We start from the raw sequence: 15,072 nt of genomic DNA, 5'->3' as shown, positions 1-15,072 counted from the left end.
GCTCAGGTCATGATCTCAGGGTCCTGGGATGGAGCCTTGCATCAGGCTCTGCGCTCATCGGGGAGTCTGCCTGAGATTCTCTCCCTCAGCCCCTCCCCTGCTCCTGCACATGTGCACACATGCTCTCTCTCTTAAATAAATTAATCTTTGTAAGAAAAAGTGACCCCCAGAGTTGCTATGTAACCCAGGAGTTCCACTCTGAGGTATGTACCCAAGAGAAGTGGAAACTTGACCACTCAAAAACTTGTTCGTGAATATTCATAAGCAGCATCATTCACAACAGCCAAAAAGTAGAAATAAATCAAATGTCCATCAAGGGATAAATGGTAAGTAAAATGTGAAAGTCATAAACAGGAGTATTATTTGACAATAACAAGTAGCGATGTACTGATGCATGCTACGAAATGGATGACTCCTGAGAACTTTATCCTAAGTAACAGAGGCCAGACATGCAAGACCACACGTTGCATGACTGCATTTGCAGTTAATGCCTAGAATAGGAGACTCCACAGACAGAGATTAGTGCTTGCCTGGAGCTGTGGGAGGGGGAGATGGGAAGTGAGTCTGAAGGGGTTGGGGCTTCTTTTGGGGAGATAAAAACATTCTAAGATTTGACTATGGTGATGGTTACACAATTCTGTCAAAATGCTAAAAACCAGTGAATTGTAGGTTGAATGTGTGAACTGTATGGCATGTGAATTATATTTCCATGAAGCTGTAAAAACAAAACCAAATCTAACCCTCTTTTCTTGTGAGGCCCAAACAAATCAGAATTTGAGAGAATGCTTCAACAGGGAAAAAACAGTGTGAGGCCGCCACAAAATGGCCTGGGCTGGCCTCCCCCCGACTTCCCTGGCTCACTCCCATGGTTTAATTCAGTTCAGCAAAAGGAGCTCAGGAACCCTTTGCAAGGGTGGTGAACAAAAGTAGCGGCGGTGACTTCTGCTTCTGTCTGTTACAGAGTGACTGAGACTGGACTGTCCTAGTGTGAGAAAAGGGATGAAGCGATTGTGTTCAGACACAGAAGAGGGCTGGGGTCTGAGATAAGGGGACAGAGGACTTGAACTCTTGAACTCAAAGGCACATTTGGAGCACAGTGTGAAGAGTCCCAAGCAGAGCGTGGCAAGCTTGCTGAGGTGAGGAGACAGAGTTGGGAATCTTAAAAGAAACCAGCGGAAAACATGTACAATGGGCACAGAAAAGCAAAAATAAAGATTTTTATAAACTTCACATCCAAAACATGATGGAAGGGCATTTTTAACACGATGAATGGAAAAAAAACAAACCTTGAATTTTACACTGTAAACATATTGCATATCCAGAAAAAAATAACCTTTAAAAGTGAAGATGAAATAAATGCTTTTTGCAGACTAATTAAAACTGAGAAAATCTGTAGCTGGTAGCCCTGCAGGAACAGGTAGGCCTTTGGCTTCCTGGAGGTTCCTGACACAGGACCTGCAATGGCCCAGGAAAATGGTCACATGGATTGTTTGGGTTTCCCTGAGGAGATTCCTGTGAGATCCAAATTGCGGGAAGGAGAAGGCAAGAAGTGGGGAAGAGAATGAGAAAGGGAGGTGGGAGGATCCAGTCTCCACGTCCATGCGCCAGTTTCTAGTCCCACAGCACAGGCTGGAGTATTCTGATGCCCGCCATGGGCATCTCCTTCCCCTTCACCGCCCAGTTACCTTTACCACTGAAATTCTGCTGCTTCTATTTTATTTATTGCCTTTTTCTTCTCTCTCTTAAGTGAACAAGCATCATACAAATGTTTGTCTACTTCCATTCTGAGAATTTCTAAACTACCATTTCCCCACAAACTTTCCATTTACTTTTTTGAGAACAGAGATCATGTGCAGCTGTAATAAGCTGCAAACGCTGTGTCCTCCTTCTGATGCCACTCGAGTACAGAGGTGTTACACGTTCACCTTTAGGCTTCTACCTTAGCTTCGACTGCCACAGATGTCATCTCATAAAGAAACAAATTAAAATCTTTTCAAGTTTTATCCCTCAGGAAGGTAATTTTTAATTAGGCAATTTGGAAAAAAAAATCAAATGTAAGTGTTTTAGAAAGCTGATTATGAACAATTCTGCAGTAATAACAGCGGCAAAGGAGGAGCTTATTAAAAGGCAAATCCAAGATGGTTTTAAACACTTGGTGTGCACAGAAAGTTAATTGAGAAACCAACCTTATATCTTCGGGCAAACAAACACAGCATGTCCGTTCAAGGTTAACCATATATTTTCTTTTCTGTCTTGGGAATGAAAGGGTCTTTGAAGGATAATATACTAAGGAAGAGACACAGGTGTGGGAGAGCCAGAGGTATTCTGGGAACTATTCTCCGTTCAAATTTCAATTTGCCATGAGGTTCCCAAAAACAATTACTGGGAACTGCAGGAGGTATGGAAAACATCTCCAAGGACAGAAAAGGAAAAGAAAAGAAGGAACGCTGTGCCCTGGACGGCTCCCTGAACTCTACCCTTGACCCTGGAGGGCTCCCTGCACTTTGTCCTGGCTCTGGAGGGCTCCCAGTACTCAGCCCTGGCCCTGGAGGGCTCCCTGCACTCTGCCCTGGCCCTGGAGGGCTCCCCATACTCAGCCCTGGTCCTGGAGGGCTCCCTGCACTCTGTCCTGGCCCTGGAGGGCTCCCTGCACTCTGCTCTGGCCCTGGAGGGCTCCTTGCACTCTGCCCTGGCTCTGGAGGGCTCCCCGTGCTCTCCTCAGGTCCTGGTGGCCTCTCCACGCCGTGCCCAGATGGCAGAAGCTCCGTAACCCTTGCTGACTGGTGTAGGGTCCTGACTTCCTCACGGGTAGACACGTGGAACTGTGGAGGTAAGCTTGGCAGCAAGGGAGGACCTATGACAGGGGCTCTGTATTTGATTCACTCCAGGGGAAACCGGTCCCGACCTCCAGGGCTTGTGTTTCCTGATCCAAGAATGACTGCCATTTGGGCCAGCACGATTTTTCTGGTCCGACAATAACCAGCCTGCAGGCTATTTAGCATTCTTGGCCTCATCCATGTGCTCACCCCAGACCTCTTGGCAATTGGAGCGAAGCACCTCTACATGTTTCCCAATGTACCCCAGAACCCCTAGGTGAAGTCATTTCCATGGAAACCTTCAATTTTCCCCTGAATTACAATCAGTAGGAGAAGCAAACTGCAAACAACAGATAGTTTGGAAAGGAAGGGCCAAAAGGCCAGTCCCACTGAGGTTCCAGGAACTTAGCAGCAGAGCACAAAGTCCCCCACAAGGGGAAGGGGGAGGAGGAGGGAAGAAACCTGAAGCAGAAGAGCAAACGCCCCCACCCCAGGTATAGTGGATCCAGACAGGGCCTGGGAATGGTGGGGGAGGAATCTGTGAGTATACAGATCAAATCCTGCACGTCCAAGTATCCCCCAAACTCAGAGTCTATAACTGGAATTCTTTAACAAGATCCTGCAAAAGTAAGCTTATGTTCAGTACATTCCTCTTAAGAGAATGGAGAAGTAAGCTCCGCACAATGCCTGGTGAACAGTACCCGCACAGTAAATGTGCGTTTGGTACCTCAATACTCGGTCAAGACTGCCATCCAAAGCCTACAGGGTCCAATTTCTAGATCCCTAGAAGAGAGCTAACGGCTGCACATCTCTGGCGTGGCCCTTCTCCCAGGGTTCACAAGTCCACCAATGCCACACCATGCATCCCACGCCCTGGGCTTCCTGACCAGCCACATGTGTGCAGGGCCGGCCATGTGCTTACCAGAGAGGGCTGCTGGAGACAGTTCCAGGAGGGCAGACGTGCGCAGGCCCCAAGGCCAGCAGCCGGGCTGGAGCGGGCCCACGCACACACACTGAGCCGTGTGACAACTAATGATCCTACCTGTGGCCGACATCGGACGAACTCATTTTATAGGTACGTGTTACACATACTTATATACGTTCTTACTGTACTGTGTGCCAGATGCCATCTCGTATCCAGTTTTTCAAATTTAACAGTATGAACCTCATTAAAAATTCTGCTCTATCATTATTTTTAAAGATTTATTATTATTTTTAAAAAGATTTTATTTATTTGAGAGAAAGAGAGAGTGCACATGCAAGACAGTGCATGAGCAGGGGAGGAGGAAGAGGAGGGGTAGAGGGAGGAGGAGAAACAGACTCCTCCCTGAGCAGGGTGCCCGATGCCAATGCCAGGCTCAATCCCAGGACCCTGAGATCCCGATTGTAGCCAAAGGCAGACACTTAACTGACTGAGCCACCCAGGTGCCGTTGTATCATTATTGCTAATATCTATGTAAATATTTCATCCTAAAGAGGAGTCAAATGTATTCAAACAGCCTCCTGACAATGGGCTTTTGGGTTATTTTAGATGCTTTGCAATAATAAACCACACTCTGACAGGCATCCCAAAAGCTGGGTATTTGTATACCAGTGACATTATTTCCTTATAAAAAAAATTCCTGGGCAGCCCGGGTGGCTCAGTGGTTTAGTGTTGCCTTTAGCCCCAGGCGTGATCCTGGAAACCCTGGATCGAGTCCTGCTTTGGGCTCCCTGCATGGAGCCTGCTTCTCCCTCTGCCTGTGTCTCTGCCTCTCTCTCTCTCCTCTCTGTGTATTCTCATGAATAAATAAATAAACTCTTAAAAAAAAAAATTCCTAAGACTGGGATTTCTGGATCAAATAATATGCACATTTGGATGTTGATTTAAAAATTTTACTTAAAAAAGTTTGTACTGATTTATGGTTCCATCAGGGCTGCCTGAGGCAGGCTATTTTCCCAAGCTTTAGCAAGCGAGAAATAATCATGAATGAAATGCCTAATTAGATAATGGAAAATGGAGATAATCGTACCATCTCTGATTGCGAGACTAAACTTTTCTATGTTATTTATTATACAGAACACTGAAATATTTCTGTGATTCGTTACTTTGTGGGGCCATCCATATTTTTCTTAATGAGTCTATAAAAACTCTTTCTACATTGGGGATATAATATGCTAAACAAATACACTCCCCAGATTTAAAAAAAAAGGTAATCTTTTGTTGAAGGTTAAATGTCACAAACAACCTAACCATGAGAAGCTCGCAGCTACATCAAAGAAGTATGATGTAACTATCTACCTGGCTGACAGTTACTTCTAAGACTGATTAGTGCCTTAAATCATCACATCAGGGAAATCAACAGAGTTCCAAATTAACCAGTGACGTAACACAGAGTTCAAAATGAGAAATTTTCAGTCCTTGAAAGGTATTTATGTGACATACATATGAGGGAGGGGGGTGGGAGTGAGGGAAAAGAGAAAGAGACGGAGAGGAACTCGAAGAGGCCCCTGAGGCATCCTGCCGCAAGCGCCCCTCTACAGATGTCCTGCACCTACCTGGATGTTGTCAAACTTGAGGCCTGGCATGGTGAGGCTCTCCTTGTCTACAAACACCGTGCTGTACTGCTGGGTTGCTAATGAAATCAGGACGTCCCTGGTCCCCTCCCCAGGGAGCCAGGCATCGCTTCTGCGGTCCATCTCGCTCATGCTCAGGGCTGTGGCAAAGGGGTCCTCGCTCCCTGCAAACACAGCCTGGATCTGTGAAAACGGTTTTGGAGACTGAGGAATTTCTAGGGAAGCTGTGCAAATACTGGATTCTGATTTTTCGATCCCCGGGGAGTGAGAAGGCTCGGCAACACTTGGGGATCTCTCACCCACCGGGGTCGAGAGTGAAGACAGTTTTTCTGGAACTGAAGAACCGGCATTGGGGTTACTGACGGAGATGAAAGTAGAAGTTGTGAATGAATCGAAAAAGTCTGAGGCCAACGAATTAGTGTTGGTCGGATCGCCAAAAAATTTACTTAGGCTGGGGCTTGGCTGGACTGCCTGGGGAGGGGTTTTGGCCACCGTGTCACTGGCACCACTGAAGCTCGGGGACTTCACCATCTGGGACTCGAAGCCGTCCCGCAGGAGCAGAGGTGGCTGGGAGCGGGCAGGAAGCGAGTGGCTGAAAATAGTGCACACTGGGACGGGCTCCTCGGCGGGAGGGGACTGCCTCGCAGGGGGTGCGCCCCCTGGTCCCTCTGGGTGGCTGCTCTCATCCCTTGGGCCCAGGTCCTCTGCACCCTCCTCTCCCAAGGCGGGCACACTTTTGACTTCTTTGTGCTCAGAGTCGGGGGTCGTGTCAGAGATGTCTTTAGACACCCCCTCCCCGTCACTCGCACTGTTGTTGCTCAGGGTGTCCACTGCTCCTTCATCCACAAGGCTTTCCAGTCTGGGACCTGAGTTGCCTTCTGCAGGCTCCACTACATCCTGCAAGCAGCCGAGGTCACCTGTGTCGTCTTCGCTATTGTTAGGGGAGTCAGAGATGAGGACGCTCTCCATCATGTGCTCATTAAGCTTATCCACAAAGTTGTTAGAATCTTCCGATATAGTTTCATTCTCTTCAGACCCGAACTCGTCTCCACCGAGGTCAATGGTTTCCTCATGATAAAGCAGCTGCTCCGGTTCTTCCTGCAGAGTGGTGCTCCCAGCTTGCTCCTGGGCTGGATGCGAGTCCTCAGTCCCGCTCTGCTCGGTGCCATTAGCGTTCTCCATGGTCCCCTGCAGCAAAGACAGATATGAACCAATCCCATCAGTTTTCTATCTTACTGTTGAGCTGATTTAACCTTCCTGTTAAAACCGTTTCTTAAATTTAAGAAGCAAATGGTGGATACACATCATTATACATTTGCCCAAACTCACGGAACACACAACACCCAGAGCGAACCCGAATGTGGACTGTGGACTTTGTATGATAATGACATGTCAATGCAAGTTTAGTGATGGTAACAGATGTCCTGCTTGGCGGAAGAGTCAAAGATATGCGGGAGATCTCTGAACCTTCTGTGCAATTTTGCAGTGAACTGACAGCTGCTCCAAAAAATGAAGTCTATTAAAAAATGTTTTCCAGTTATATATTCAAAAACTTCAAATTTCAAAAGACTCCATTTCTCCAGGTACCCACTGATCGGTTGATCATGGTAAAAGACACGTAACAGAACCATCTTAATCATTTCTGAGTTTACAATTAAGCTGCATCCAGTGCATTCATATCGTTGTGCAACCATCCACCACCCATCCTCAGAACGCTTCCCATCTTGCAAAACTGAAACACCGTATCCATAAACGATGACTTCCCAGCACCCCTGTCCCCACCGCCAGCCGATGACTGCCTTCTACTTTATAACTCCATGAATGTGACTACTTTAGGTACTTCACAAGAGTGGGACACTATGGTATTTGCCCTTTTGTGGCTGGCTTACTTCATTTAGCATATTGCCTTCAAAGTTCACTGATGTTACAGCCTGTCAGAATTTCCTTCTTTTTTAAGGCTGAATAATATTCCGTTGTAGATACATACAACATTTTGTTTACACATTCATCCACTGATGAACACTTGTGTTGCTTCCACCCTTTGGCTACTCTGACTGCTGCTGTGAACACATGTGTACAAATGTCTGAGTTCTTACTTTTAATTCTTCTGGGTATGTACCCAGAAGTAGGATTGCTGAATCAAACACTTCTATTTTTAATGCTTTGAGTGACCAAAAAACTGTTTTATGGAAAACAGTCATTGCACCATTTTACATTCCCTGCAACAGTCCACAAGGGTTTTAATTTCTCCACATTCTTGATGACACTTATTTCCTGGCTGATCCTAGCCATCCTAACAGGGCTGAGGTCTCCAGCCTTTTAAACCCTACTTGTTCTTTTTGACTCACTTATAGACCCTCTCTTCCATGAGGCCTCCCCAAGACACTCCAACCTGTAATAATCTCCTAATCCTCCCTGGGACACCATCTATCTGAATGGAAGAGAAAGAAAAACTGTACACTGACAAAGGCCCACTCACGGCGGGCGGGGGGGGGGGGGGCATGCTCACCCCTGCTAATGACAGCAAACCAGATCAATTATTACGATGCATTGTCCTCGGCACTATGGTAAGGGTCTTACATATATGTTCCTACTTGGTCCTCAGAACAACCCTGTGATACAACTGCTATCATTTCCTTCATCTTGCAGACGAGGAAGCTGATGCTCAGGGAGGTCATGTAGCTTGCTCAAAGCTGTGCTGCTAGTAAGCAGGGAAACCAGGGCTGGTTAAAGCTGAATCGCTAGGTGCACGCTGGATGGTAGAGGCCACAGAATGAAACAAGGAGTTTGAACTCTAAAGAAAAGGTGCTCCTTTACTTGAAGAACTTTTTGAGCAAAACCTACTGTATAGTTCTATTCTTAACAATGAACAAAGTCCAATTAGGATGAGGGTTTTTCTGGGGAAAAAAAATGCCTTCTTGACCTTTAAAAACTATCTTAACTGGTCTCTAGATGAGAGTATTTTTGTCAACGCTTTCACAGTATTCCAAATTAGCTGTCCTTCCTTTTTATAGCCTAGTCATCCTGAAATCTAAAAACAAGATGACTTTAATGTAGATAAAGTAGAGGAGTTTCTTGTCCAGCAGAGTCAGTTACTAATTTTTCATTTGTTATATATTCATTTGATTAGCTATAAATGAGTCAAACCTGAAATGAAGAAGGAACAAAAGCTCCTTCTGGTAATGTCTCACAGCAAGGCGGATTGAAGGCTGCTTAGGGAACATCAAAAAATGGATGTGGCATCACATGTAGGGATTTCCCCTGGGTCCTCTCTGTATAGCAAACAGAGGTTGGGCAGGAAAGCCATAAGAACAAGCACGACTTCATTTCACCTCTATGGTAGCTGAACGAGATGCCATCAGTGCCCTAATATACAGAAGGGGACACTGAGAATCAGAGCAGTGATGGAATTCATCCAAAATCATTGGTAGTGCGGCATCTGGCTGGCTCAGTCCATAGAGCATATGACTCTTGATCTTGGGGTTGTGGGCTTGAGCCCCATGTTGTGTGCAGAGATTACTAAAAACTAAAATATTTAAAAGAATAAAATCACTAGTAGGGGTGCCTGGGTGGCTCAGTTGGTGATGTGTCTGCCTTTGGCTCAGGTCATTATCTCAGGGTCCTGGGACCAATTTCTGCATTGGGCTCCCTGCTTAGTGGGGAGTCTACTTCTCCCTCTGCTCCTTCCCTCACTCATGCTTTCTCTCTTTAATAAATAAAATCTTAAAAAAAACCTTACTGGTGGTAAATGACACTTCCAGGAATGGAGTTTGGTCCTTCCTGACTAACCCTCATGAGGACTGAACTATCCCAGCCCCTAGCACAGTGCCTGGTACCTGGGAGATGTCAGTCACCACAGCTGGGTCAACTGCTGGTTCTGAGCCCCTCTCAGAAGAAAAACAAAACAAAACAAAAAAACAAAACAAAAAACACAGTTCAGATTGTAATTCCAGAAATTCCAATGCTACACTAATGGTTAATTGTAGAATAATGTAGGATATAAGAAAAGGTCTGATACAATTACAGGAAAAGGTAAAGAATATCAGAACTGGCTAAATCAGAGTGTTTTCTTTACATACAGGGAAAGGTGGAGAAAGTTCTACTCTTAAACAGAAATAACTGCCAAAGTTAACTTATGTGTATTAGCTACAGAGACAGACAAAAATGGGGATATCGTAGGAAAGACTGTCCACAGACAACGCTGAGCTACTTCCCACAAGACACTGGAATAAGAGAAAGCGAATCACTATGCAAGATCCACTCATTATGTGGATTGGATACTTATAGCAAGAAACAACTGCTTCAGCAGTAATTAAAGAAACAAATTGAAACTGATTTTTTTTTAAAAAAAGTCTATGAAATAGGCAGATTTTTAGAAATGACATTTCCTAGGGAGTTCTGAGAGAACTTTATCAAGAGTAGAAATGTAACTTTTCTGCAGAGCAACTAGGCAAAGGATAAAACTCTGACACAGCCAATTGTTTACCAATTTACCTAAAATGTTTCTAAAGTAACAATCTTCTGAAAGGAAGAAAGGGAAGCAAAAATCAACATTCTTTCACATCAATGCTTGTTTGTAACAATGTTTTGATTTTCTTCAGAAACTTTGTTTCTAATCCAAACTGAATTAGAAAAATCAATGTTTCCTAGTGATAAAGTTTACAAAGATCCTGTCCACTCCAGAGTAAAAATTATATTATTAATCATAATTTCTTTTAAAAAATATATTTATTTATTCAAGAGAGAGAGAGAAAACAGGCAACTGGGGTGGGGCAGAGGGAGAGGGAGAAGCACGCTCCCTGCTGAGTGCAGAGCGGGATGTGGTGCTCGATCCCAGGACCCTGAGATCATGACCTGAGCCGAAGGCAGACGCTCAACCGACTGAGCTCAGCAGGTGCCCTGATCTCAATTTCTGAATATAAGCTACATATTTATTAAAAACCACGGCCAAAGGGGTGTGTTGAAATGGCTTGCAAACCAGGAGCCATTACTCAGGGCATGTTTCAGCATCTTAGGTCCCAGGGTAACTCGGTACTCCCGTGTTCCAGGGAGTGACACACAGATAAAGCCAGGTAGTTAACACACGTACACGAGGCAAAAAGAAATACGGTGCTGGGAGGATGGAGAGATCCTGGACAGAAAGGAAGAGTTCACGTATACATTTTCTTTTCTCAGCAGGAGACCTTAGAAGGTTCTTTTCTTGTAGTCTTCCCCTTCTCTTCTAAAGGTGCAATTTCTATAAAAAGCTTTTAACAAATTTTGAGTGGATACAAAACAGTATTTATAACAAGTGACCGAGACACTCTAATATTTACTTCCCACCCCCTTTGGGGTACTATCCTGAAATTTGTCATACTCTTGTTTTTCTTTAATTTTCCACATATTTACTTCCTTAACACATTACTTAGATTTTTCAGTTTTTGGCTTAATTTTCCCTCTACCACTGATGGACTCCTGAGGTATTTTTAGGTTTCTGATAGTACAAATGGTGCCATCGAGAATATTCTTGTACATGTCTCCTGGTGTACACGTGTAAATTTGTTTAGCACGTTATCAAACATTGTGTGTATGTTGGGTCATAGAGAATCCATCTCTTCATCTTTACTAGAAAACGTCAAATTGCCTTCCTAAGTATTTGTACCAATTTACATACGTAGTAGCAGTGCGAAAGTATTCTTGCTCAACACATTCACCTACACTTGGTACTGTCAGATTTCTTAATATCAAGAATACATAAAACATTCCTGTAACTCAACAGGATAATAAATGACGCAACAGAAAAATAGGCCAAAGATCTGAACAGGCTGAGAGGGACACACATTCCACAAGCATGTTTCCTGTGACTCAAGCCATACATTTTAATTTTTCTAGGACACTTCCATTGCACACCCACGGTTACTGTAAAATTAAGTACCTCTTTGAGCTCTCAAGAGTACTGGTTAAGACAATAAACAGTTCTATGACCTATGTATCACAGAGGAACTCCTCACATGGTACCATAAGCTAGAACCGTGAATGCTTATAAACAGCAACTTTAAATAAAATACCTGTCCTCTCCCAAAGATTTAAAAAAAAAAACAACAAACAAACAAACCCGGAAACAAGCCCATATTGTGTCTATGGGCCCATAGACACAATAAATAGTATATTAAAAATGGAGCATCAAGTGTAAAACAAATCAACCGTGCTATATTTAACACATCAGTGTTTGAACCTCACAAATCTAATTTTGCAACAAAGAATGAGTAGAAAAATAAGCAGCATGATTTTCTGCATAAGGTTCAAAACCTTGTAAATTAAATATACTGTTGTAGGAATACAAGTGCAAAAGCAAGGTGATGATAATACGCAATTCATTTGGGGAGAGGGCTGGAGGTGGTGGCAAGAGAAGGTTTGATTAGGGAGGGACACATGAACAAGCCATTGGCAACTGTCCATTTCTTCTGCTGGTGGGCAGACTGGGTAAGGTTTGCATTTGATCGTTACGTCTTCCATGAATGCTACATGTGGTCTTTATATTTCACATTAAAAAAGGGAAAAGCACATGTATTTGTTTTTGATTCCTGTGAAATATAAATCATTATTTCAATTATCAGCTTAATCATTTTATTAAATCATAGACATAATTTTTAGCTTATGTTAGCATCAAAATGCTAGCAGAGAGAGTGGACATTATGTTCAGGTGAGTGGGCTTTGCATGATGTCCTTAATACTTTATGATTATTTTTAAAAAGATTTTATCTATTTATTCATGACATGAGAGACACAGAGAGAGGCAGAGACACAGGCAGAGGGAGAAGCAGGCTCCCTGTGGGGAGTCTGATGTGGGACTTGATCCCTGGACCCCAGACACACCCTGAGCCGAAGGCAGATGTTAAACCACTGAGCCATCCAGGTGCCCCTTGTTTTTGTTTTTGAGACACACACACAAAGAGAGAGAGAGAGAGAGAGAGAGAGAGCAAAAATACAAATGAGCAGGGTTGGGGGAGCAGAAGGAGAGGAAGAGAGAGAATCTCAAGCAGGCTGCATGCCCAGTATGGAGCCCTACCGGGGCTCAATCCTACAACTCTGATATCATGACCTGAGCTGAAATCAAGAGTCAGATGCTTAACCGACTGAGCCACCCAGGTGTCCCACCTTACGACTGTTCTTAAGTACTGACTTTAGGTGATTATTTGAGAACTGGAATTTCATTAAGAACAATTCACTAAGAACAATTCAAACTACAGTCGTTCAGGTTCCCTTTCTGGACGTGAGGCTGGAATTATAAATCTTTTACCAGATTGCAATAATGTAAACCCTATTTCCATGAAAACATATGCCATGTTGTGGAAATCTAACTAGCATATACTTACAAAAGCCCCCATGTAAAGAACACCCACTACAGATCAAGCACTTGACACTAATTATTTTACTTAATCCTCAGGACCAACTTATAAAGTACCACTATTACCTCCATTATGCAGAGAAAACCAAATGATGGGGCCAAAGGCATGCTGTCAGTATTTGATGCCGGCAGGTTTCTGCCTTTTGTCTCCTTGGAAGGCTGCTAGGACGGATCATGGTCCAGAGCAGCGGAGGTGAGTTAGACTAGAGGACTGAACGCAAGCTGTGAATTACTGCTTGTGTCTTGGCTTCACTGCTATAAGTGACCTTTGAAAAATGACTTAATCTCTTCACCTTGCTTTCCCAGTCTGTAAACTGGGGTCATATTCAACAGGAACCACTGCACAGGGCACGTCCAAACCCCACGGAGCTACTTGTACAGTACAGGAACGATGACTTTAATAAGGAAGCACAGAGGTGACTCGCTGCCTTGGACTCGGGAGGATCCCGTGGGACATCTCAGGACGTGAGGACACAGTGAAGACCCTGCCTTCACTAAATGTCCCTCCCGGCACTCCGCTCTCCCGCTGCCGCCCCACACGGTGGGCTGGGCTCAGGGGTCACTCTGCACTGTCCCGAATTCATGGAAAGAAGCCAGGAGGAGAGTACTCGCATACAAGGACACGGCATCTTCCGGCAGCCACGGAGGGTGGAAGCTAGTCCAGTGCCACTGGGCTGAACGTTTGTGGTCAAGCGAGAGGCACACACGCGTCTCAGCCTCTCTCTTCTTTTAAAGTAAGTGTTTTCAGGCTTCACAAGTACACACCCTACTGCTCTGGAAGGGTCAGGACGGGGGGTGACAGGCAACATCCACTTCCACACCAACAGCAGCACTCACTGTCCCAACCCAGGGCTGGGCCGGGCAGGTCACATCTGGCGACAGGACAGCAATCCAGGGGCAGCCGCTCACTGAGTGCTGCGGCCCCACGGGCACGAGGGCTCCCCGGAGATGTCAGGGGGCAGCACCCGCGGGGAGACTCCAGGGGACGAGCCCTCCTACCCTCAGAGGGGACCCAGGGACGAGCCCCCAGGAGCTCAGGCTGCACACACGGGGGGACCCTCCCTCCCCGCGGCACAGCCCCAGGGACGAGCCCCCACCCCGGGGGGGACCCAGGGACGAGCCCCGACCCAGGCGGGGACCCAGGGAGGAGCGTCCCCCGGGAGGGGCGGGGGTCAGGGCGGCGGGGCTGCGCTTACGGACGACCAGCCCCCCCCATTCCAGGCCCTGAGTCTCACCTGCCCCCTGCCCCCGGGGGTTGGGGAGCGGGTCACCTGCAGCGGGAACAGGACTCCGCGGAGAAGGTGGATGGAAACCGGAAGGGAAAACTGGACCCGGCGCTGCCTGGGGCTTGGGCGCCTGCGCGCGCCGGACGTGCGGACGGCTTCCGCGCATGCCCAGTGCGAGCCGGCCGCCCAGCGCGCTTCCGGTTCGAGCGGTGGTGGGCGGGGCCTGCGCCCCTAGGGGCATGGGGCGGGGCGATGGGCGGGGCTAGGTGGCCTCCTAGGGGCAGGTGGTAGCCAAAGCACCCAAAAATACTACTTGGAACGTTTATGCCTATCGGTATTCTCTACTTTTCCTTCTGTGCACCTGTACGACTTGTGTAACAACACTAACCATAAAGATGGCAGTAATAGTACCTATCATATGTGGGTAGATTTAATCCAGGAGGAGGAAGACTGCATTCTCCTAGCGCCACAACTTGACCTCAGGCAATTGGAGGCAGTGAATCGGATGCTCCAGCCGTGCCTCTGCTCCCTTGATTTCACTGTATTCACTGTATTCTCCCAACAGGTATCTGCTGAAGCTTAGCTGTGACTGGCAGGGCACTAGGACACAGCAGGGAAAACCCATTTCTGTCTTCTTTTCAGCAGTGATTACATTTTTTTCTTTTTGACATATACACTATATATTCGAGGTTTACAATAGAATGTTTTGACCCAGGTATACATTGTGAAATGAATACCACAATGGAGCAAATTCCATAACCACGGTCCCAGTCAGTTATCTTTTTTGTGGGTATGTGATGAAAACACTTGAGACATACTCTCTAGAATTTCAAGGATAGGATATCTTATTATTAAACGTAGTCATCGTTCTGTACATCAGGTCTGCATAACGTATTCACCTTATAATTGAAAAGTTGTATGCTTTGATCACTCTCTCTCCTATCCCTGCACCCCCAGCCTCTGGTAAGCACCAGTGCTCCTACAATGAGTCCAAACATATTTGTTTTGTTTGTTTTCTGTATTTTGTATGTATGTATACTCATGCAGTATTTGTCTTTCTGTGTTTGGCTTATTTCACTTAACAGAA

At 45.6% G+C, this 15,072-nt stretch overlaps 1 protein-coding gene across 5 annotated transcripts in view; it reads right to left on the bottom strand.

Annotated features, from left to right (window-relative positions):
- Positions 1-15,072, bottom strand: part of TRAPPC12 (trafficking protein particle complex subunit 12) — an 83,374-nt gene that overhangs the window by 65,840 nt on the left and 2,462 nt on the right. The window contains exons 1-2 of one of the 5 annotated variants that reach the window (XM_025454765.3): positions 13,995-14,166; positions 5,355-6,560 (exon numbers count right to left, since the gene is read on the bottom strand). In XM_025454765.3, the coding sequence (XP_025310550.1) occupies positions 5,355-6,554 (1,200 nt within the window). In that variant the 5' untranslated portion in view covers positions 6,555-6,560; positions 13,995-14,166. Of the gene's footprint in view, positions 1-5,354; positions 6,561-12,825; positions 13,002-13,052; positions 13,512-13,994; positions 14,167-15,072 lie in introns of those variants that run through there. The other 4 variants (XM_025454762.3, XM_025454763.3, XM_025454761.3 and 1 more) reach the window with 4 other exon arrangements.

The sequence above is a fragment of the Canis lupus genome, chromosome 17 (genome assembly GCF_003254725.2).
Source record: "Canis lupus dingo isolate Sandy chromosome 17, ASM325472v2, whole genome shotgun sequence".
In the NCBI taxonomy this organism is placed as follows: domain Eukaryota; kingdom Metazoa; phylum Chordata; class Mammalia; order Carnivora; family Canidae; genus Canis; species Canis lupus.
This window is presented reverse-complemented; position numbering and strand designations above follow the sequence as displayed.